The following is a 26,551-nucleotide window of genomic DNA, read 5'->3' on the forward strand; positions in this document are numbered from 1 at the left end:
AGCATGTTTTAGAACTTCATTCCTTTATTTGGCTGAATAACAGTCCATTCTATATATATTCCACATTGTTTATCCACTCATCAGTTGATGGACACCTGAATTCTTTCTACCTTTTGTCTATTGTGAATAATACTGCATTTAACATTGCCATACAAATATCTGGTCAAGTCCTGCTTTCAGTTCTTTTGGGAACTATACATAGGAGTAGAATTGCTGGATCACATGGCAATTATTTAACATTTTGAGAAACTGCCAAACTTCCATTGGAGCTACACCATTTTACATTCCCATCAGTAATGCACAAAGATTCCAATTTCTGCAGATCTTCACCAACATTAGCTATTTTCCATTTTATTGATAATAGCCACTCAGATAGGTGTGAAGTGTTGTTTTACTGTGATTATGATTTGCATTTCTCTGACTAGGGTTGAGCATTTTTACATGTGCTATTGGCCATTTCTAGTATTAGGTATTTTGTTCATTTTGCATCTAAGCTGTTTTTTGTTGTTGAGTTGGGGCAGTTTTTATATATTCTGGTTTATATATAAAATAAAATGGTTTATATTCTGGTTTATAGTTTTTATATATTCGGGTTATTAATCCCTTATCAGATGCATGATTTGCAAATATTTTCCTCCATTCTGTAGATTATCTTTTCACTCTCTTGATAGTAGTGTCATTTGATGCATAAAAGTTGTTAATTTTGATGAAGTCCAATTAAACTATTTTCTCCTTTTTCGCCTGTGCTTTCAGTGTCATAGCCAAGAAATTATTGTAAAATCCAATGTCACAAAGATTGTCTCTGATATTTTCTTCACAGACTTTTATAGTTTTCACTCTTATGTTTGGTTCTTTAGTCCATTTTGAGTTAATATTTGTATATGGTGTAAATGTAGGGTCCAGCTTAATATTTTTTGCATGTGGATATCCAGTTTTCCTTGCAGCATTTATTGAAGACTATTCCTTTTCCCCCATTGAATGGTTGGCACTCTTGTCAAAAAACAGTTGAAGTTGACCGTATACATTCAAAGGTTTATTTCTGGGCTCTACTCTATTCCATTGGTCTATATATCTATCTTTATTCCAGTACCATGTTTGTTGGTTTGTGTTTTGGTTACTATTGCTTTGTAATAAGTTATGGAATCAGGAGATGTGAGTCTTTCATATTTGTTCATTTTCAAGATTGCTGCCTAATAGTGGTCTCTTGATTCCATATGAATTTTAGGATGTTTTTCTATTTCTACAAAAAAGTCACTGGGATTCCAATAAGGATTGCATTGAATCTATAGATCATTTTGGACAACACTGTCATCTTAGCAATATTAAGTCATGTAGCCCATGAACATAGGATGCCTTTACATTTATTTAGGTTTTTAAATTCTTTTAACAAGGTTTTGTAGTTTTCTGTGTTACCAGTCTTTCACCTCTTTAAGTTTATTATTAAGTATTTTATTCTTTTTGGTGCTATTGTAAATGTAATTATTTTCTTAATTTCTTTTTTGAATTATTATTATTGTCTAGAAATGCAACTGAATTTTGCATGTTGATTTTGTATCATGAAACATTACTGAATTTGTTTGTTAGCACTAATAGATTTTTTTGTATTTTTTTTGTATTTTCTACACATAAGATAATATCACCTGCCAACAGAGATAATTTTACTTCTTCCTTTCCAATTTAAATGTCTTTTCTTTTCTTTTTTTCTTTTTTTTTAATTTATTTATGATAGTCACACACACACAGAGAGAGAGAGAGGCAGAGACATAGGCAGAGGGAGAATCAGGCTCCATGCACCGGGAGCCCGACATGGGATTCGATCCCGGGTCTCCAGGATCGTGCCCTGGGCCAAAGGCAGGCGCCAAACCGCTGCACCACCCAGGGATCCCCTGTCTGCTTTTCTTGCCTAACTGACCTGTCTAGAATTTCCAGTAGTGTGTTAAATAGAAGTGGCAAACATGGGCATCATTGTCTTTTTCCTGTCCTAGAAGAAAAACTTTCAGTCTTTGGTATAATTTTGGGACTTATGATTTTTTTCTTATTTGGTATGATATTAGCTGTGGGTTTTTTTAGCCCAGAGCCAGAGGGTGTGATCTGCTAATATTCACCATCTATCAAATCTACCCAGAATATGTCTGCCCTTGGAAGATGGGAACTGCCACTTAGTTGTCTAGCCAAGTAAATCAGTTTTCCCACAATATGGATATGTGCCAAAAAGAGGGACTGCTCTCTTCACCAACTGTTTTGCCAATTTTGCAAAGTTGACAGTAGGGAAGTGGATGCTCCCCTGCTGCCACAACCCATGCAATGTAGACTTTCTGCAACACAGAGTTGTTGCCGTGCCGAAACTACCCAGGAAAGCAGTTCCACTCCAGGGAGCTAGGAGCTATGGGGAACCACCTGGCACTCAGCTCCCAACCTTGTTAAAATAGTAGTACCTTCCACAAGGTAGAGCAATGGAGATATGGGTGTATTGCCTAGCATCATTACCAAGGCCTCCCAGTATTCTTAGCTATTATCTATAACTTTGTTGAATAAATACTTCTCAATCTATTGTAATCCCTTTGATCAGTCTCTGGAACATTTGATTGAGTATCCTTGCTAATACTGATCAGTTTAATAGTTGTCTCTACAAGGAAGAGATTTTCCTAAGATCCCCACATGGCCATTCTGGAAGGACTCTCACTTTCTTGATATCTTTGACACACAAAAATTTTAAATTTTGATTACGTCATATTTAAATTTTTCTTGCTTGTACTTTTTGCATCATATCTAAAAGGGCTTTGCCTAACTCAAGATCACAAAGATTTACTCCTATATTATAGTTTTAAATTTTTAACTCTTATGGTTAGGTCTTTGATCCATTTTGAATTAATTTTTGTGCATGGTGTGAGATAGGTATCTGAGTTTATAATTTTTCTTTTGGATATCCAATTGTTCCAGCATCATTGTTGTGAATGCTATTCCAGGAGTCTTCTGATTCATGAACATAGGATATCTCTCCATTTATTTACCTCTTCTTTAGGGTATTTTAGGAGAGTTTTTTTTTTGTTTTTCAATTTATAAGTCTTATACTTTATCAAATTTATTTCTAAATATTTTATTCTTAATATATTGTAAAAAGTCTGTTACTCTCCTTTTCAGATTGTTCATTACTAGTGTATACAAATACAATTGATTTTTATAGGTTGATCCTTATATTTTTCTATCTAGTGTAACAAACTTAATGGCTTAGAACAATACCTTTTATTATTTCATAGTCAGAAGTTTGAGCGTGTGGGCAGCCCAGGTGTCTCAGCAGTTCAGCACCGCCTTCGGCCCAGGGCGTGATCCTGGAGACCCAGGATCAAGTCCGGCATCAGGCTCCCTGCATGGAGCCTGCTTCTCCCTCTGTCTGTGTCTCTGCCTCTCTCTCTCTCTCTTTCTCTCTCTCTCTGTCTCTCATGGGTAAATAAATCTTAAAAAAAAAGTCTGAGCGTGGCTGAATTGAGTTCTCATATTAGGATCTCACAAGTTCAAAATCAAGGTGCTGGCAGGGCTGTATTTCTTTCTAGAGGGAAAGAATTTGCTTACAAACTCAGATTTTGGCAGAAATCATTTCCTTCTTATATGGCCCTTTCTGTCTTAAAGCTAGCAATGGTGGTTTGAATTCTTCTCATGCTTCAAATCCCTCTGTCCTTCCATGTGCCAGAAAAAGTTCTCTGCTCTTTTTCAAAGATTTTATTTATTCATGAGAGACACAGAGAGAGAGAGAGGCAGAGACATAGGCTGAGGGAGAAGCAGACACCCTGCAGAGAGTCCAATGTGGGACTCCATCCCAAGACCCCAGGATTACAACCTGTGCCAAAGGCATACACTCAACCACTGAGCCACTCAGGTGCCCCAAAAGTTCTCTACTTTTAAGAGCTTTTAAGATTACATCAGGTCCACCATAGTAATCCAGGATAATCTCTCCCTATTTTAAAGCCAAATAGCAACTTTAATTACATCTTCAGTATCCCTTTTGCAATGTAGTGTAACATATTCACAGCTATAACTCCAGGAGGTAAAGATTATGGAGGCCATAATTCTACCTATCAACATCTCATTTCCTGCAAACTTGAATTTACTTATTCAAGTAATGTTTTAGTGAATTTGTAACCTAGCAACTAAAGTGAGTTCACTCCTTGGTGAGTTACAAACAGACTACATCAGGTGAAGTTGTCACACAAAGAAAACTTTACTTCAACAAATAAGGAAATCATGAGAAATAGCTTCCAAAGCCATGACTCTTGAGTGGAGATAAATGGATTTCTTTTATTTAGGGATAGGATGAATATTCAGAAAAGTTGGGGAGGGATTTGTCGTTGCATGTAGAGGTTTAATGTCATATACACGTATTTAGGAAATAGGCCTTTACATGCATTGTATGTTATGCTAATGAGGTTTGAATTCCTCCTTGGGCAGAGATTATAATGAAGTAGAAGTTACTGTCAGACATTCCATGGTCCATCTGCACAAGTGTGAGTCTGTGGTCAAGCTCAAACTAGTCTAAGCCTACCCAAGCTCTTCCTGTTGTTTGCCTCTAAAAGATAAGGATAACATTCTTGTGAAGAAGGAGTAGTCACTGAGGGTCTTGCTGGTGACCGTTTTAACTTCATTAACCCTATGGAGCATAGTTTCAAATCGCTTAGAGTTTTCTCTATGCAGGATCATGTCTGCAAATGAAGATGATTTCACTTTTTCTTTTCCAATCTGGATGCCTTTTATTTCTTACTTTCATCTAATTGCCCACACTATACTTTCTAGTACAATGTTTAATAAAAGTAGTGAGAAGAGACATTCTTGTCTTTTTCCTGAACTTTTTTTTAAAGATTTTGTGTATTGGTTCATAAGAGACACAGAGAGAGAGGCAGAGGGAGAAGCATGCTACCTGCAGGGAGCCTAATGTGGGACTCCACCCCAGGACCCTTGGATCATGACCTGAGCCAAAGGCAGATGCTCAACCATTGAGCGACCCAGGCATCCCTTTTTCCTGATCCTCTTTAGAGGATCCTTGCATGGAGCCTGCTTCTCCCTCTGCCTGTGTCTCTGCCTCTCTCTCTCTCTCTCTCTCTCTCTCTCTGTCTCTCATGAATAAATAAATAAAATCTTTAAAAAAAGTAACAATGACTTCTTTATCAGAAACCTAATAAAAGCTCTTCCAAATAAGAGTTGAAAATGTATAATCTTTTATTTTAATTTTTTGAAGGTTTTGCAAACTTTTCTTCCTCCCTACAAAATATGTGCACTCCAAATAGAGAAATTCACCCTCTGTCCCCTTGTTTAGGACTGTGCTGCTTCTCATTGATAGTTTTTCCTTTAAATACGATTTTTCTGATTAGCTGTTTTTAACATGTTCTTTTCAGTGGAAATTCTGATATATGTTGGCTTGCTTCATTCAGTTTGTATACTTCGCCTCGAGTGACTACTATATGCCAGGCATTGTGCTAGGACCTCTTATGAGAAAGCTTTCTGTGAGGATTCAGATTAACTTGGCGTATTACATGTATATAGAAAAAGTAACCCTATGGAAAGGTATGTGAAAGTCAAGATTAGGTCCATAAATGGACTACTAGTGGTATCGGTAATGATTTCACAATAATCCGGTGAATGCATAACACAGAACAATTTGTACATATTTCATTTTGAAAAGCATATACTAAAATCTCATATATATAGGTGTGGGTGTATGAAGAGAGGGAGAGAGAGATCTTATATTAACAGTATAATAATTGCTCATATTACTCCTCTTTTGGAAGTTTCTGTCAGTTACATTGCTTTTTTCTGATTTCTAAAGGAAAAACAAGAAGAGAAAACAATTGGATTTTACAAATAAGCAGAAAAATATAGATACACATAATTTACAAAGTTCTTCAGTTCATCTTGTAACAAAGTCTTGATTCTTTCTCTTAGACCAGAAGATCAATTCAGAAGTTATTAGAATGGGAAAATAACAGATTATATCACAAGGTAAGAAAGTTTAAGCAAGTAAATGCCCCATTTATATATTTGCATTATTATATTGAAAAAATGGGAATTTTTCAGACCACAAAAGAATGGATTAAAGAACTAATATTCAATTTTAATGTATATTCTTTACAAGTTGTTTTTAACTGTTATATTATGTATCTTATGCTTATTCCTGGATGGTTCTCAGTGATTTATTCAAATGTTATAGGTAATAATATAAGTTGATATCAAAATTCTTAACTGTACTTTCTTAGCTTGCTTTGCACTGGAAGTTGACTAAAAGGAAATGCGAAACTAGCAATATGATGGAATATGTAAGTATGCTGTTGTTTCTAATTACTTTTTTTGGATTCCATTCTAAATGTTACATTTTACTATGCTTATTTATCATTTGTCAGTTCTTCTTTCTACCTTTTCTCTCCTCAGCCTAAACTTTTGTCATTTGGAACATAGAGATTTCCTTCCATCTTCCTTAGATTTGTAGCCAACATAAAATATCTTGAAGGCTAGTAATTACTTAGATCCGAGAAAAATCTCAGGTAGTATTCTCCAATGAAAACATGGTACAACCTTAATCTTTTCATATAGGTACAGACCATCACATATGGTAATGGGCACAGCTGCTGTTGAACAAAGTATTTCTAAATGCGATCTTAACAAAACTTGCATAAAATAGTAATTGACTTCTGAATTCTGAATTCATGTTCTTGGTTTTTGTCTTAGCTAACATTTAATTTTTAATAAAGAAATCATAGGCTTTTTTAAATTTTTATTTATTTATGATAGTCACACAGAGAGAGAGAGAGAGGCAGAGACACAGGCAGAGGGAGAAGCAGGCTCCATGCACTGGGAGCCTGACGTGGGATTCGATCCCGGGTCTCCAGGATCGCGCCCTGGGCCAAAGGCAGGCGCCAAACCGCTGCGCTGCCCAGGGATCCCATCATAGGCTTTTTTTACTGAAATCTATACAATCTTAATCACAAAACACAACATATAGCCAATATGGTAACTTCAGCATCATAAACATTCAAAAGAGGGTCAACCTGGGTGGCTCGGCAGTTGAGCGTCTGCCTTTGGCTCAGGGCCTGATCCCAGAGTCCCAGAAATGAGTCCGTCATCAGGTTTCCTGTATGGAGCCTGCTTCTCCCTCTGCCTGTGACTCTGCCTCTTCTCTCTCTCTGTCTCTCATGAATAAATAAATAAAATCTTTAAAAAAATAAAAAAACATTCAAAATAATATGAAATTTATCTAAGCTTCAAGTTGTTGGCATATAGTATATATTTACTGTATAAACATCCCATTTCCATATCATAAATAAGGATTATCATGTTATTTTTCTCCACTTTGAATAGCTAGGGAAAAAATGTGCAAATGACCACAAATCAAAAATCCACTATAGATAAATACCTTATATAATGTATTATAAGTTTATACATTAAATTTATAAATAAAATATTAAATATAAATTTAATGTATAAATTTATGTTTATAAATACCTTAGGTTCTTATTATATTTCTAGCCTTTCTTTAATTAAAATGTTTTAATCAATCCATTTGGATACTTCATTATTTTTTGCAAACAACTTGTAAAAGGTAGTAATAACCATTATCACTGCTTTAATTGAAAAATATATAGATGTAATATACATAAAGGTATTTTTTCAAATCTGTATAAAACAGTTTTAATCCTTTCTACTTTGTTAGAAAAAAAAGGGGAGGGGGGAGAGGAGGTGTAGAAGGAGATGATAATGTAAGAGGGTTTACTTTTCTGCACCTAAACAAATAACTATTGTAAATTAGGTCATAGAAACTTAGCTACAATAAATAGTTATATTTGCCAGTTTAATTGCTAATCTAATGATAACTTGTAAATTGTTTCTATAACCATTTTATATATTTCACTTGCTTTATACAGAGGACCAAAGTATAATCCTATGAAAAATGATTATAGACTTCTTGGGTTATATATGTTCTAGTAAATGAAAATTATTTTGTCAATATATTCTTATTTGTTTTTATTTTACAGGTAATACTAATAGAATTCTTACCAAAATATCCCATATTCCGGCCTGACTGAGGAATTTGATTCAGTCACTTCTGTGTTACTTGTCATTTCCTACCCTTAGTGCCTTGTAGATGATTTTGGAATGAAGATGGTCTCCTTTACTGTGTTCAACTTATTCTTTATTATTATTATTATTATTATTATTATTATTATTATTATTCCTTCTTCTTCTTCTTCTTCTTCTTCTTCTTCTTCTTCTTCTTCTTCTTCTTCTTCTTCCTTAGAATATTCTCCTTTACTCTTTTATTTGTGTTGGTTTAAGAAGAAAATTTGCACATCTTTTTGTTTTTGTTAAATGAAGCTTGTGTTTTGCACTCTCAGTTTTTAAATAAATACACACACAGAGACGTATATGTATATATATAGTTGCCACTAAAGATAAAACATCAGTGCTGGTGTTTAAAAAAACAAAAACAAAAATTTGTTCTGAGCATGCTGCCTTATAATTTTCATACTCACTGTTTCTAAATATGCATCAGTTTTCTAGGCTACTTAATGCTCTGTAATCCCTTACTGGACATAAGTAAATTAGCTTTTGGTAGCTTTTAGAAATGGTTTTACTCTTACTTGCTTTTAAAGGACATGCAATTAATAGCACTGGTTTTGTCCTGCACTTTGCTAAATTATCACTTATGTTAGTGGATAAAATATTAAACTCTTAAAAAACTTATAAATACTGTCTCTTTGCATAACATAAAATGTGATATGCCATGGTTTACAGAATGTAATATTACTCTTACTGTATTGCCAACAAATCTGCATAGGTTTTAATATGAATGAAGTTTGCAAGCATCCTCTTGAATGTATAGACTGTTAACATGCTGTTTTATGGCAGAGCCATAATGAGTTTGTTAAAAATTTCAGGTGTAGGGCAGGATTACCCTTTGTAACGAGTGAATTAAAATTAAAATCATTGTCTGATATATTCTGCATTGCACCTGAAACCAAGAACCTTAGTTTTTCCATTTAATCCAGTAATTCCCATTTTTTCCTCCACTCCCACCCCCCAAAAAATTCATTTGACATCTGACACATTTCATAGCCTCACTGTCCTTATTTATTTCCCATTATGTATCCTTTCCCTCATTTGAAAATATACACAATTATGATCTTAAAGGAGTGTTTTCAAGATTTCAGATGTCCTGGGAGGTGTCTAGATCCTCACTCAAAGCCACTGCTAATCCCTTTATGGAGTTCTGATATTTTGTTTTGGGAAAGAGAAGGCTAATTGAGAAGCTGTATCTAAAGAATACTTCGTGGCTGATTCATAATTGATAAAAATATTATTTTTTGAACATCTTTTTTTTAAACATTTGAATATTATTAATGAGGAAAGATAGGTACTTAGACAAAAGTATTTTAGTTTATAAATTCACCACACATGTAGCCTTTTTATTGATATGTACCTATTTTTCTTTTTCTCTTCACAAGTAAGATGAACAAGAACACCACACTTAGTTTGATTTTTTAACATAATTAAAGCTTTATATTCTGTTAATTCAACTACAAATGTATGCCTGTATATAGGCATTATTTGTAATTCCTGTTGCTAAAAATAAGTTAAAAGTATCTGAGATTCAGTAATATCCTATTTGTCATCTTAACTCTTACTTAGTACATTCAGTAAAAATTTTTAGGTAAACATTTATCCCAGTGAAGAGAACAGTCATTTTTTCATACAAGTTCAAGTCTTTTAAAGTCACTTTTAAAATTCATGCCTAATTTGAAATCCATAGTCCTGGACCAGTAAAAGAAGAGGGAAAAAAAGACACTATTTGATATGACTCTAATTGTTTGCACACTTTTCCACCTCCCACTGTAGAGCGCCATTACCCCTGTGCTACCAAGCCACCCAGAATTTCTAACTTGTAATATGTGTGCCTGCAAATATCATTTGTCTGTCTGCTGCAAAATTAAATATGTATTTTTATAGACAAGGTGGAAACCTCTGAAAATGCATACCAAATGTCTTGTTTTATAGCTAAGGTCAGGGAACAATTGTATCTGTGGTTTATGCTCCAGCTAATATCATCAGGTTTATGCTTCAAACTGTGACTAATACCAAAATTGTTTTCCAGAACAGTATGAAATCTCTAATTAGCAATGGTAGAATAATTTTGAGTGTCAGTCCTTAAAATCTCATTTTCTTCTGTACATTTAGAATTTGGTCATAGTAACTTTTTCTGCCATGTATAAATCACACTTGGTTTGCTCAAAGAACAGCAAGAAGTGGTGAATTGTTTCCATGAAACAAATATTGAGACAGAAATAGAGTGCATCTGAAGGTGACAGAATATAACTCAAGTTACAGTAATATTTGTCATAAAAATAATTTGCCAGTGTTTGTAAACTTAATTTTTAAACCTACTCTAATTGTTTTTAAATTTATTGTTTTATTGCTCATTATGCTGGTTGGCTCATCTTATTTTCTTGAACTACTCAGAAAATACCCAATTTTCTTTTTTCTTTCTTATATGATTGTTTTTTCAAACTATTTTCCTATGTAGGGGGCTAATTAGCAGTTGAATATTTTGGACTGCTTTGGAGGGGGATGTTTTCAATGAAATTGGCAGCAATGAATGGTGAAATGACGAAGTACACTATGTGATCATTAATTCTTCCCCCATTGGCCTTTTTTTTCTTTTATCCTCAGGATAAAACATACTTGGATATTTCCATCAAGTTAGTAGAATATTCTTATGAAAGCTGTTTTTAAGTTAAAGAAAGTTGAATTTCTTTGTTACATGATATTCTTTTATGAAACCTGCTGTGGTAGGTTCCAGAGAAAATAACATCTATTTGCCAAAGTATATAGATCTCACAAAGCTTTGAAATTACAAGTTAAAACTGTTCCTTCTTTAACATTCCGTTACACATCTCCATCCTCAATGCCCCTTTAAACACCTAAATTATGTATAAAAAGAAATTAAGGCCTAACCTTTTCCAACTACTTTTTGTTCCCTCCTACCCACTATATTAATTTAAGAAAGAGACCATTGTAGTCAGATGTTAGAATTAGACGGAGAAGTGCCTTGTCTTTTTTCAACAAAGATAACGTTTTATTTTGAAGGAAACAGAATGGATAAATTGACAGATCATGAAATTTAAAACCATCTTTTTCAAATATACCAATATTTCATTAGCATATTATATTTCTTCTATTACTTAAAGCCTATTTCTTTGTTTTCCCCTAATCATATATGTTAGTAATAAAATATTACAGAACTGGACTATCAATCACTTATAAAACTGGTATAATTCTAATGCTAGCAAATATGTAATTTAATATGGTTCTAGAAGAACAGTGGTCTTTGAAGCCCTACCAAAATCCACTTAAGTATTTAATGTACATACTATTTATATTATTATCTATAAACACTAATATGTGATCAATTAATCTGTGTTAATATTTAGCACCCTACCATTTTTAATGAAATTTATTCTTATTTTTTTTCATAATTTGAATGAAGTTCCATACACATCCTTACAAATGTTCCATAACAGCATTTGTAAGGCTTAGAACAACTAGGGTTTTTCCAGATGTATTAGAGCTTTTAAAAATTATTAGCATTTTAATTTTGTTTACAAATAAACCACCACTTAAAATCAAACCTCAGTACTTGAACATAAAACCCCAAACAGTATTTCATCAGAATTAACTATGTTGACCTAGAAGGATATAAAAATTATATATACTCGTTTGAGCAGTTTCACATATGGAAATATGTTTTGCTAATTTGATTATAACATCCCCAAATTCATTGAAGTTAAGTCCTCTTATGCCTATTAAAATTCTGCATTAAAAAATTCATTTTGCATTTTGCACCAATTGTCAAATTGTTGGAATTCCTTTAAATGGTAAATTATTGGAAAATTTTCACAGAAAAGGAATAGATTTTATTAATAATACTTGTCTAAGTAACATGAGGACTAAAAAAAAGAAAAGATATGTATATCCATATCTTGCCCCAAATTTCTCTTTTTTGATTCTGAGCCAGCTTTTCATTTTGATGATGGCAACCTGAGAATATATTCATTTTCTGTGGACTTTGTCAGGTTCTTACTAAGTGAGGAAATGATCTAATATCATGGGCTTTGGGCAAGTCACTTAAATTACATATCCGTCTATTTATCTGTAAAAGCATGGGGTTGAACCTAGAGCTGGACAGAAAATTAGAGATAACCTAACATGCTTTGATTCTAGGAATCCTTAGGAAATTTTTCTCTACAGAATCCCAGAGTGATTTTTCTCAGATCTTCTACCCTTGGTGGAAATTCTCACAGTGCCTTGCACACAGTAAATGTTTGATTTGCCAACTGGCTCCTAGCTGATGTGTGTTCATGTCACACAGACTCAAAGAACCTGATACCTGCTAGACCTCAGCCCTTCTGTGGTAATAAAAATAAATTTAATTTCCCTAAGAACTAAAGATTTAGGTCTGTGGGCTGTGCATATGTGGAATCTATGTTTTTGGTATCCAGGCAAGAATTATAACTGTGACAACAATGGAGATATGGGAGGATCCACTTTGAAATTGATGTGAAAAATTTAATATCCAATATCTGCTTCAGTGTCTTACTAAGTTCCATATCCTCAAAAGGATCTGTTGGAACAAATTGCTATTAGACGGAAAGAGAAGTAGTATGGAATTCAAACCCAAGTCACTTCTGGTTTAATTCTTAGCTCTGCTGCTTAATTCCTCTGTACCTCATGTCCTCATTGTGGAAGTGGGGACAATAATCTGGACCTACCTCACAGGGGAATTGAGGATTTTTTCACATATTAATGTGCTTTTGAAGTTGACTGAAAGATATATACTGGATATCATAATTTTGTCATTTCTAAATAGATTCCTTTAAGTCTTTATGTTTTCTTTCTCAGTCAAACCCTACAGAATGAGTGTTGCAGTTAATCTGTTTTATCAGTAGTAAATTTTGTTATTAATCCCCTATATGTTAACATGAGTAATTGTGTTATGTTAATACTTGACTTAGGAAGGAAAAGCAGGTGGATGTAAATCAGTGGTTCCCAACTTGGGACAGATAAAGATAGCAGTGAGGGCATCCTTGAACCTTTTTTAATACTTCAAAAAGTATACTAGAAATCATACATTTACCCATAATATTTCTACTGCATAAGCCAACTAAAACATTGAATTTCCATGCATTTTGCTTAGATTTTTTAAATCCTGCCTAACATAATACTGGTTATCACACACTGATCAGAAGTTGTGAATGACAGTTCTGCTTTTGATTAATAAAAGAATGAAAAAGCCTGCTATTACATAAAGTTTAGTAAATAAAACTCTTCAAAACATGGGGAAGGAACAATAAAGGGATCCTTATGGTGAAAATGTCGGAGGCCACTTTTGTAAAGGAACTAAGATTATTTTTTTTGGAACTAAGATTATTTGACCCTCTCCACAAGTTACTTAAACCAGTCCCTAAATAATGAAATGCTGAATTGTGGTGTGTGTGTGTGTGTGTGTGTGTGTGTGTGTGTGTGTGTGTGTGTTTTGGCTAGACTGGGCTATATAACTTCAGATTAGAATCTGCCTTCTGTTCTCTTCTGTTCCAGGATAATTGAGTTGATTGAGTGTGTATTTGTAAATTATACATACACACATAGGATTGCAAATGTGGAAACTGTTATATGTTCAAGCATTGGACTAAATATCAATTTCTGAGTCTCAAAGTAGTTCTGTGTATAAACTCATTATAAGCAATAATTTCTCAAATGTCCCTTTTTGTCCTGCTTATCTTGTTGCTATTTACTTGGCTTAATTTTCTTAATTTTCCATTTTTCTAGTAAGTATATAGTGTAGAATTATTTTAATGCCTGAACTTTGAACAAATTACAGATGTTTGAAATTATATAATCAACAAGCTAGTGTTCCCTCCTTGGACTAACCACATACAAATATGAATCTCAGCTACAAAAACAGGAAATGCTGGTAGCTGGAAAATGGGCATTGATCAAAACATCCGTTTGAAAAGCCTAGGATTTCTACTTTTTGGCAGAGGATTCCTACTGGGACAGCTTTACCAGAAAAGAATAAAGATGGATATGTCCATTCAAACCAAGAATATTCATGCATCTTGTATTGTTACATAGCTTGTGGAATGAATTTATTTTTCTCCCTAGTTTGAGAGTCACTCCCCTGAAAGAACTCAACCTATTTACAGCTGTGCCAAAATGAAGGACACTTGCCTCTCTGAAACTTTCACTGCTGCTTCTTTTGTTCACTTGTCAGATATAAAATTTTATTATCTCAGGATGCAAAATTACAATAAAGTGCAAATCTATGTTAATGAATTGTGTGTCCTTTGGTACATCTCCCTTTCTTCCTTCTCTTCTATGTTTTCATCATTCTAAGTTGGTTACTTAAGGCTTCCTTTTAAAAATTGTATTTTGCATATTGCATATCTTCCTGCACTTGCTAATGTTACATCTAAACCTGTAAGTAATTCATACTATATATTCGCTTTGGAGGCCTTTGTTGTGCCCAGTGTTTGGTATTTGCCTAAGTAGGAATTTGTTTCTAAACTACTTTGCATGCCCACCTGTGAACTATAAAATTAAAAGTCAAGTCATATGGCATTCCACCTTACTTAAGCATAACTTTTTAGTGAAAGAAATGTCAAAATATGAAGCTACTAGGTAAAAGTTTTGACTCTTTTGTCAACAGTTATAAATTCAAATGTTAACATCTACCTGAATTGCTACTCAAGCTGATTAGCATGCAATATTAGATTTTTTTAAACTTATGTCAAACTTTTGCAAATTCAGCAAAGCAGGAAAATGTAATATAACAAAAATTCAATTCTTCCCATCATCTTTGATAATTATAATTATCTCAAGGTCCTGGAATTCAGCTTCACATGGGGTTCCTCACTCAGCAGGGAGCCCTCTTCTCCCTCTCCTTCTGACCCTTGTCTCAGATCATGCTCTCTAGCTCTCACTCTGCTCTCTCTCAAAATCTTAAAAATAAATAAAATTATTTTTTGAAACTTTACCATATGGATATGTAAAAATCTATACTTTTTATTGATAACTTCTTGGGTGTGGAGTAGGATGTGCTATGTGGGAAATACTTTTACATTACATTTTCTATTATTGAGGGCTGATACCAGCTGCCTTTATATCTGTGATTAAATAATATTTAACACAGAATGGGATACTTACCTACCTCAGTGTAGGAAATTCTTTGGGGGATACTAGAATTCTCCAGTTCTAATTACCATAAATCTGAATTATGATCCTTGTTCTGTTACCTGAGTGACTTCTAGCAAAAATCAGAACACTCAGCTTGATTTTATCCATCATCCCCAGGAAGGAGGCTGAGTTATATCAGAGTTGCAAACTAAGATACAGCCAGTCCTCCAACAGACATGTCTTTGACCTACAGACTTTTTTTTCACACATTTTGAGATAGTTGCCAGCACTTAAGAGACTTCACATAAAAATCCAGATTTCTCACTTCTTTTGAGAAATTTCACATGTGAACAATTAGCTAGAGCTGAATGGCAGCCTGCCCTTTTTGGAGGGAGCATTTATTGTTGTGCCACAGTCGTTACTATTTACTCTTGTCTCCCTGAAACTCATGTTATGTTGTTTTCTTATGATATAGGTAAAAAGCAAAATATTTCTTGAATCCATGTCTCAAAATTAAGGAAAAAATATGAACCATGGTAGCTACATATATTCTTTTTAAGAATTTGGTGAGTGGGTGGTGGTGATGGAGAGAGTGTTTGGGGTTTTAGGTGTTTGTTTTCTTTTTGTGGTGGAGGGAACTGTTTTCTTAACAAATGACCTACTGATTTCCTAATTCCTGAGTTAGACACTTTCTAGAGCCTCAATTAATTCTGACATTTTAAGTTTCCATGAGATGATTCTATAACATTGGTGTATTTCAAATTGTATGCCTCTGAAAGTCTGTGTATGATAAATGGATAGTGTTTATGAAGCTAGTCAAGCTTCCAAATAGAATAGTGACATCAAAGACCACCTAGTGAAACACAGCCACAAGCAGGGAAGACAAACACATTATTTTAGAACTAATCTTTACTTTATAGCTTTGCAACAAAAGTTTGGCCAAACACCCAAAGCAGCAGCTACCTTGTTATCTCCCCAGAGTAATATTGCCCAAGGTGACAGTTCCATGATAAGAATTCTAGGTATGAATCATAAAATCTATCCTATCTTTTGTTATTTATATTGGACTGCTAATTATTTCTCTTTTATCACAATAGGTTGTACCAAGATATTAATCTAAAAGAAAATTTAGACTTATTTCAAAATAGGCTGTTTACAGCGGAGGAATAGGGTCCCCAAGTCACCTGTCCTCATCAACTTACCTAGGTAAACTTCAAATCATCCTGAAAACCAATGAATTCAACCTGAGATTTATTTTTTTAGTGTTTGTCCTTCTCTGATTGACATTTCACTCAGCATAATACCCTCCAGTTCCATCCACGTCAAAGCAAATGGGTATTTGTCGTTTCTACTGGCTAATATTCCATTGTATACATATACCACAGCTTCTTTATCCATTCATCTTTCAATGGACACCGAGGCTCTTTCCACAGTTTACGACCTGAGATTTAAAGACAAAACAACTGGAACACTACAGAGAGATGAGTTTTCGCTTCTAACAAAACAACTCATTTTTAGCCACTCTGCGCTGAGCAAAATGACTAAAAGGAAGAACTCACCACAAAAAAAAAAATAAAAGAATCAGAAACAGTACTTGCTACCACAGAGTTAAAGAATGTAGATTACAAGTCGATGTCAGAAAGCCAATTCAGAAGCACAATTCTAAAGCTACTGGTGGCTAAGGAAAAAAGAATGAAGTATTCAAGAGATTTCATGACTGCACAATTTAGATCTAATCATGCCGAAATTAAAAATCATTAAGTGAGAGGCAATACAAACTGGAGGTCCTAACAACAAGTGTTAATGAGGCAGAAGAGTGAGTGATACAAGACAAGTTGATGGCAAGGAAGGAAGCTGAGAAAAAAAAAAAACGAATAAAAGACCATGAGGAAATAAATGACAGCCTCAGAAGGAAAAATTCACGTTTAATTGGGGTTCCAGAAGGCACCAAGAGGGACAGAGGACCAGAAAGCATATTTGAACAAATCATACCTGAGAACTTCCCTAATTTGGGGAGGGAAACAGGCATTCAGATCGAGGAGATAGAGAGGTCCCCCCCCCCTAAAATAAAAAACCATTCAGGGACGCCTGGGTGGCTCCGCGGTTGGGCGCCTGCCTTTGGCTCAGGTCGTGATCCCCGGATCCGGGATCGAGTCCCTCATCGGGCCCCCTGCAAGGAGCCTGCTTCTCCCTCTGCCTATGTCTCTGCCTCTCCTCTCAATCTGGGTCTCTCATGAATAAATAAATAAATCATTAAAAAAAAAACGTTCAACACCTCGACATTTAATAGCAAAACTTGCAAATTCCAAAGATAAAGAGAAAATCCTTAAAGCAGCAAGAGACAAGAGATCCCAAATTTATATGTGGAGAACTATTACATTCACAGCAGACCTCTCCACAGAGACCTAGCAGGCCAGAAAGGTCTGGCAGGATATATCCAGGGTCCTAAATGAGAAGAACATGCAGGGAGTTGCTGGCGATGGCAAAAGATTAGGGACCCCAAGTCACCTGTCCCCACCAACGTACCTAGATAACCTTCAAATCATCCTGAAGACCTACGAATTCAGCCTGAGACTTAAAGAGAAAATAGCTGGAATGCTACAGTGACAAGAGTTTGCGCTTCTATCAAGGTAGGAAGACGGAAAAAAAATAAGAAATAAAAAAGCATCCAAGGGAGAGGAGCCCACACGAGTAGGCGGGCTAAGGACCCGCGGAGAGTGCCCCCAGGACAGGAAAGCCCAGTCCCGGAGAAGCAGGAGCTTTACCAAACTTCCCCGAGGGAAAGGTGCTCACAGGGGGTTCGAGCAGGATCCCAGGAGGGGCAGGGATGCCCTCAGGTTCCGAGGGGCACTAACAGAGGAACTGCGCCCCAGGGGAGAGTGCGCCACACACCGCGGCCAAGCTCCTTAAAGGGCTGCAGCGCCCGCCCCGCTGAGCCCAGGAGCAGCTCGGAGGCGGCTCAGGCAGAGGCTCTGCGAAGAGGATGCTGCGTGGCCAGGAGCACGATTCCAGCAGTGCAGGCCCTGGAGCCCAGGGCGCTGGGGGACAAGCCCAAGATCCAGCCCAGATCTCCTCCCGGGGCAGGCAGAGGCAGGGAGGTCCCAGGACAGCAAGGATGCTCCTGCCGCCAGGCAGCCCAAGCTGTGCAGATATGTGCCCCACCGCCCTGGAGTATCCAGGCCCCAGTGGACTGGACCTGTGGTGGTTACTGCAGGAGCTGACTCCAGGGCTGGAGAGCTGGCCACATCCACTGCTGTTGTTCCTCCTGGTGTCACCTTGTACCTGAGACTGAGCAGGGGCCTCACAGGATAAACAGCTCCCGCTGAGCCGTGCACCTGGTAGGGGGCTGGGCAGCTACCCCAGGTTCACACACCTGAGAATCAGCACAGCAGGCCCCTCCCCCAGAAGACCAGCTGGAAGGACAGGGGAAGAGCAAGTTATTGACCAAGCAGCACTGGAAAGTTCCAGGGGAAGTCGAGGGATTTACAGTATATATTATCAGAAGATACTACCCTTTGTTTTTTGTTTTCTGTTTGTTCCCCACCCCCCCCCCGTTTTTTTTTCTTTCTTTTTTCTTTTTTTTTTTTTCTTTCTTTTTCTCCTATTTCCAGCACAACTTGTTTTTGGCCACTCTGCACTGAGCAAAAGGACTAGAAAGAAAAACTCACCTCAAAAGAAAGAATCAGAAACAGTCCTCTCTCCCAGAGAGTTACAAAATCTGGATTACAATTCAATGTCAGGAAGCCAATTCAGAAGCACAATTATAAAGCTACTGGTGGCTCTACAAAAAAGCATAAAGGATTCAAGAGACTTCATGACTGCAGAATTTAGATCTAATCAAGCCAAATTAAAAATTAATTAAATGAGATGGAATCCAAACTGGAGGCCCTAATACCGAGGGTTAATGAGGTAGAAGAACAAGTGAGTGACACAGAAGACAAGTTGATGGCAAGGAGGAAAACTGAGGGAAAAAGAGAAAAACAATTAAAACATCATGAAGATAGGTAAAGGGAAATAAATGACAGCCTCAGAAGGAAAAATCTACATTTAATTGGGGTTCCCGAGGGCGCCGAGAGGGACAGAGGTCCAGAATATATATTTGAACAAATCGTAGGTGAGAACTTCCTTAACTTGGGAAGGGAAACAGGCATTCAGATCCAGGAGATAGACAGATCCCCCTAAAATCAATAAAAACCACTCAACACCTCGACATTTAATACGGAAACTTGCAAATTCCAAATATAAAGAGAAGATCCTTAAAGCAGCAAGAGACAAGAAATCTCTAACTTTTATGGGGAGAAGCATTAGGATAACAGCAGACCTCTCCACAGAGACCTGGCAGTCCAGAAAGGGCTAGCAGGATATATTCAGGGTCCTAAATGAGAAGAACATGCAGCCAAGAATACTTTATCCCAAAAGGCTCTCATTCAGAATAGAAGGAGAGATAAAGAGCTTCCAAGATAGGCAGAAACTGAAAGAATATGTGACCACCACACCATCTCTGCAAGAAATATTAAGGGGGACTATGTAAAAGAAAGAGGAAGCCCCACAAACAATACACAAAAACAGGGACTGAATAGGTATCGTGTTGAAACTAAATTCATATCTTTAAATAGTAATTCTGAACGTGAATGGACTTAATGACCCCATCAAAAGGGGCAGGGTTTTAGACTGGATAAAAAAAGCAAGACCCATCTATTTGCTGTCTACAAGAGACTCATTTTAGAGATAAGGACACCTACAGCCTGAAAATAAAAGGTTGGAGAACCATTTACCATTCAAATGGTCCTCAAAAGAAAGCAGGGGTAGCCATCCTTTCATCAGATAAATTAAACTTTATCCCAAAGACTGTAGTAAGAGATGAAGAGGGACACTATCATATTTAAAGGATCGATCCAACAAGAGGACATAACAATCATGAATATTTCTGCCCCAAATGTGGGAGCTGCCAAGTATATCAATCAATTATAACCAAAGTTAAGGCATACTTAGATAATAACACACTTATTCTTGGTGACTTCAATGTAGCACTTTCTACAATCTACAGATATCTAAGCACAACATCTCCAAAGAAACAAGAGCTTTAAATGATACACTGGACGAGATGGATTTCAGAGATATTTACAGAACTTTACATCCATGTAACTGAATACACTGAATACACATTCTTCTCAAGTGCACATGGAACTTTCCCCAGAATAGACCACATACTGGGTCACAAATCAAGTATTAACTGATACCAATAGATTGGGATTGTCCCCCACATATTTTCAGACCATAATGCTTTGAAACTTGAACTCAATCACAAGAAGAAATTTGAAAGGATTTCAAACACGTGGAGGTTAAGGACCATCTTGCTTAAAGATGAGAGGGTCAACCAGGAAATCAGGAAAAAATTAAAAAGATTCATGGAAACTAATGAGAATGAAGAATACAACCGTTCAAAATCTGGTATACAGACAAAGAAGTCCTGAGGGGGAAATACATCGCAATACAACCATCCCTCAAAAAACTGGAAAAACTCAAATACCCAAGCTAACCATGCACCTAAAGGAACTGGACAAAGAACAGCGAATAAGATATACACTCAGCAGAAGAAGAGAGTTAATAATGATTCAAACAAAACTCAATGAAATAGAGAACAGAAGAACTGTAGAACAGATAAACAAAACCAGGAGTTGGTTCTTTGAAAGAATTAAAAAGATAGATAAACCACTGGCCAACCTTATTAAAAACAAGACAGAAAAGACTCAAATCAATAAAATCATGAATGAGAAAGGAGAGATCACTACCAACACCAAGGAAAAACAAGCGATTTTAAAAACATATTATGGGGATCCCTGGGTGGCGCAGTGGTTTGGCACCTGCCTTTGACCCAGGGCGCGATCCTGGAGACACGGGATCGAATCCCACGTCGGGCTCCCGGTGCATAGAGCCTGCTTCTCTCTCTGCCTGTGTCTCTGCCTCTCTCTCTGTGTGTGTGTCACTATCATAAATAAATAAAAATTAAAAAAAAATATTATGAGCAGCTATACGCCAATAAATTAGGCAATCTGGTAGAAATGGACGCATTTCTGGAAAACCACAAACTACCAAACCTGGAACAGGAAGAAACAGAAAACCTAAACAGGCCAATAACCAGCAAGGAAATTGAAGCAGTCATCAAAAACCTCCCAAGGGGGATCCCTGGGTGGCGCAGTGGTTTGGCGCCTGCCTTTGGCCCAGGGCACGATCCTGGAGACCCAGGATCGAATCCCACATCGGGCTCCTGGTGCATGGAGCCTGCTTCTCCCTCTGCCTGCTTCTCCCTCTGCCTGTGTCTCTGCCTCTCTCTCTCTCTCTGTGACTATCATAAATAGATAAAAATTTAAAAAAAAGAATCTCTTTTAAAAAAAAAAAGAATCTCTTTAAAAAAAAAAAACACAAAAAAACAAAAAACCTCCCAAGACACAAAAGTCCAGGGCCAGATGGCTTCCCAGGGAAATTCTAACAAACATTTAAAGAAGAAACCATACCTATTCTACTAAAGCTGTTTGGAAAGATAGAAAGAAATGGAATACTTCCAAACTTTTTCTATGAGGCCACGATCACCTTAATTCCAAAACCAGACAAAGACCCCACCAGAAAGGAGAATTATAGACCAATATCCCTGATGGAACATGGATGAAAAAATTCTCAACAAGATACTAGTCCATAGGATCCAACAATACATTAAGATTATTCACCATGACCAAGTGGGAATTATCCCTGGGATGCAAGGCTGGTTCAACACACATAAAGCAATCAACATGATAGATCATATCAACAGAGAAAAACCAAAAACCATATGATCCTCTCAATAGATGCAGAGGAAGCATTTGACAAAATACAGCATCCATTCCTGATCAAAACTCTTCAGAGTGTAGGGATAGAGTGAACATTCCTCAACATCTTAAAAGCCATCTACAAAAAGCCCACAGGCAATATCATCCTCAATGGGGAAACACTGGAAGCCTTTCCCCTAAGATTAGGAACACGACAGGGATGTCCACTCTCACCACTGCTATTCAACATAGTATAGGAGTCAGTCAACCAAAACAAATAAAAGGCATTCAAATTGGCAAAGAAGAAGTCAAGCTCTCCCTCTTTGCAAATGACATGATACTATACGTAGAAAACCCAAAAGACTCCACCCCAAGATTGCTAGAACTCATACAGCAATTCAGCAATGTGGCAGGATACAAAATCAATGCCCAGAAAACAGTGGCATTTCTATACACTAACAATGAGACTGAAGAAAGAGAAATGAAGGAGTCAATCCATTTACAATGGCACCCAAAAGCATAAGATACCTAGGAATAAACCTAACCAAAGAGGTAGAGGATCTATACCCTAAAAACTACAGAACAGTTCTGAAAGAAATGGAGGAAGACACAAAGTGATGGAAAAATATTCCATGCTCATGGATTGGAAGAATTAATATTGTGAAAATGTCAATGTTACCCAGGGCAATGTACACATTTAATGCAGTCCCTATCAAACTACCATGGACTTTCTTCAGAGAGTTGGAAAAAATCATCTTTTTTTTTTGGAACAAATCATCTTAAGATTTGTGTGGAAGTGGAAAAGACCCTGGATAGCCAGGGGAATATTTAAAAAGAAAACCATAGCCAAGGGCATCACAATGCCAGATTTCAACTTGTACTACAAAGCTCTGATTATTAAGATAGCATGGTACTGGCACAAAAACAGACAACTAGAGTAATGGAACAGAATAGTGAACTCAGAAATGGGCCCTCAGCTCCATGGTCAATTAATATTTGACAGAGCAGGAAAGACTATCCACTGGAAAAAAGAAAGTCTCTTCAATAAATGGTGCTGGGAAAATTGGACAGCCACATGCAGAAGAATGAAACTAGACCATTCTCTTACACCATACACAAAGATAAACTCAAAATGGATGAAATATCTAAATATGACACAATCCATCAAAATCCTGGAGGAGAACACAGGCAACACCCATTTTGAACTTGGCCACAGCAACTTCTTGAAAGGTACATCTATGAAGGCAAGGGAAACAAAAGCAAAAATGAATTATTGGGACTTCATCAAGATAAAAAGCTTCTGCACAGCAAAAGACACAGTCAACAAAACTAAAAGACCACCTACAGAATGGGAGAATATATTTGCAAATGACATATCAGATAAAGGGCTAGTATCCATGATCTATAAAGAACTTATCAAACTCAGCACCCAAGAAACAAAAAATCCAATTATGAAATGGGCAAAACACATGAACAAAAGTTTCATCAAAGAAGACATACACACGGCCAACAAGCCCATGAGGAAATGCTCTGCATCACTTGTCATCAGAGAAATACAAATCCAAACCACAATGAGATACCACCTCACACCAGTGAGAATGGGGAAAATTAACAAGGCAGGAAACAACAAATGTTGGAGAGGATGTGGAAAAAGGGGAACCCTCTTCCACTGTTGGTGGGAATGTGAACTGGTACAGCCACTCTGGAAAACTGTGTGGAGGTTCCTTAAAGAGTCAAAAATAGATCTGCCCTATGACCCAGCAGTTGCACTGCTGGGGATTTACTCCAAAGATACAGATGCAGTGAATCGCTGAGACATCTGCACCCCAATGTTTATAGCAGCAATGTCCACAATAGCCAAACTGTGGAAGGGGCCTCGGTGTCCATAGAATGATGAATGGATCAGGAAGATGTGGTCTATGTATACAATGGAATATTACTCAGCCATTAGAAATGACAAATACCCACCATTTGCTTCAACGTGGATGGAGCTGGAGGGTATTATGCTGAGTGAAGTAAGTCAATCGGAGAAGGCCAAACATTATATGGTCTCATTCATTTGGGGAATATAAAAAATAGTGAAAGGGAATGAAGGGGAAAGGAGAGAAAATGAGTAGGAAATATCAGTGAAGGTGACAGAACATGAGGGACACCTAACTCTGAGAAACAATCAAGGGGTAGTGGAAAGGGAGGTGGGTGGGGGGATGGGGTGACTGGGTGATGAGCACTGAGGGGGGCACTTGATGGGATGGGCACTGGGTGTTATACTATATGTTGGCAATTCGAACTCCAATTAAAAATATGCAAAAATTTTTTTAATTAGTCTATTTTTCCCTTCTGTAAAAAAGGACCCAATAAATAGGCTAATATTATTTCACTCATAAATCAAATCTAAAAAAGCAAATAAATAAAAACAATCAGATCTATAAATACAGAGAACAAACTTAGGGTTGCCAGAGCAAAGGGGATTAGAGGAGTGTGCAAAATGGGTGAAGGAGAGTGGGAGATACAGGCTTCCAGTTATGGAATGAACAAGTCACCTGAATAAAAGGCATTACATAGAGGATATAGTAAATAATATTGTAATACTGTTGTATGGTAACAGATGGTATATACACTGTGGTAAGCATAGCATACCCTTTTTCAGGGATACAAGAGAATCTGTATGTTGTACACCTGAAACTAATGTAATATATTGTGTGTCAACTATACTCAAAACATTTTTGAAAAATAGGTTTAGATACTACAAACAGATCTAAGTTTTTGTTTTAATAGCACCTGTATTATGGTCTAATGTATGAAAAGTTTGGTAATTAAGATAATTTTCCCTTATAAAAATATTGGCTTCTACTATAAAATATGGTGAGTATGAAGAAGAAAATAAGTTTCCCATAACCCCATCATCTACAACCATTTTAATGTCTTAAATGTTACAGTATAACATTTTTATATGTATGTGTAATGCATTTTTTAAAAGTTTTAATTATATTGCATATTGTATGCTGCATTTACAGTTTCATATTTTCCCATATCAGTATGTGATCTTTGAAATGAAATTATGGTTATATAGAAGTACAATGTTTGAATATGACATAACTTTCCACAGTTTGGTATTCAGTCTGTTTTCAGTGTTTTGCTACTATAAATAATGACTTCTTGAGCATTTTCATACATAAATCTTTACCTGAGTCTGGTAATTTCCTTCAGAAAGATTCCTATAAATTATTAGGTAAAAGGATATGAAGTCTTTATAGCTCTTGATGTATATTCCAAAATTGCTTTAAGAGAGGCATGGGAGATGCGACACTCAGTATTTCTGTCTTCCTCTGGATAGACAGGGAGAATTAAGGGTAAGAATTAATAGACACACTATTTAGAGGTGCTAATTGGGTGGGGTATTGGCAAAAATTGGAAGGGTCAAACTGGCATCCCCAGCATCCAAGAATAGAACAGAAAATCCTTGCTCCTCCATTGAGGGGCCTGAGGACACTATCCTCCACCCTGCAGATCTGTCCTTAAAAGTCAGTGCTAGATACTTCAACCCTTAAAAACCACTGACTCAAATTCTATGATTTACAGAACTCTGATAGTTAGTTAAAAAAAAAAAAAACAGCAAACAATTTGTGTCTATAATTACCCTCCCATCTTTCAGCAATCAGATATACTGCTTCCCTTGATAGCTTTTAAAATTTCACCTTATGAAAGAGGCCCTTCCTAACATATTATTTGCCATATTCTGTGTCCCTACAGGATTATTTCTCACTCTTCTAAAATGGCTACCTCTTACCTGCTTTCCCAATTCTTGAAAGGCAGCCATGATTCAGGGAAAGAAGCACAGTATCTATATTACATTTACTGTAAATTGTTTTATGCTTCCTGCCTGCTATTCCTCTCTAGACAATCTTGAGAATGCAGTTTTACTCTTAGCCTTTGCCTCTTCCGTAGAATAGAAATAATTACATCTAACAGAATAGTTAGGATTAAGAAGGTAGCATGTGAAAGGACTGGGAAGATATCAAGTCACAGTACTTTTGTTTCTATGGAAGAGCAATTTCACAATGTATGCCTTCTGATAGGTGAATAAATTAATCCAATTCTTTCATCAAGATTATCTACTGCTGCTTATGTTTTAAAAAATGTTGATCATTGAAAACTCTGCCAAGGTAGAAGTAGTGGGTCCTTTCTCAGTTCTTTTTACTTGAGGTCACTCTTCAAGTTCTTTTGGCATTCTTTGTACGCCCATCATGTGCATGGACCCTGCTGTTTCATTGTGTTTTCTGAGAAAACATCCTGAAATACAGTTGACCTTTAACACAGGGGTTAGGAGCTCCAACCGGCCACCACCATCCCCCATGAAGTCAAAGCTCCATGTATAAATTTGACTCCCCAAAACCTTAACTAATAGCCTACTGCTGACTGAAAGCCTTATTAATAACATAAACAGTCAACACATATTTTGTAGGTTACATGTATTATATACTATATTCTTATAAACTAGAGAAAAGGTTATTAAGAAAATCATAAGGAAAATATATTTA

The 26,551-nt window shown here is 36.4% G+C and overlaps 1 protein-coding gene across 5 annotated transcripts in view; it reads left to right on the forward strand.

Moving 5' to 3' along the window:
- Positions 1-26,551, forward strand: part of CHIC1 (cysteine rich hydrophobic domain 1) — a 75,079-nt gene that overhangs the window by 47,399 nt on the left and 1,129 nt on the right. For 2 of the 5 annotated variants that reach the window (XM_025466212.3, XM_049107194.1), the window contains 2 exons: positions 5,932-5,988; positions 6,243-6,302. In XM_025466212.3, the coding sequence (XP_025321997.1) occupies positions 5,932-5,988; positions 6,243-6,302 (117 nt within the window). Of the gene's footprint in view, positions 1-5,931; positions 5,989-6,242; positions 6,303-8,015; positions 14,371-26,551 lie in introns of those variants that run through there. The other 3 variants (XM_025466210.3, XM_035712028.2, XM_025466211.3) reach the window with 3 other exon arrangements.

Source organism: Canis lupus, chromosome X, assembly GCF_003254725.2.
Source record: "Canis lupus dingo isolate Sandy chromosome X, ASM325472v2, whole genome shotgun sequence".
In the NCBI taxonomy this organism is placed as follows: domain Eukaryota; kingdom Metazoa; phylum Chordata; class Mammalia; order Carnivora; family Canidae; genus Canis; species Canis lupus.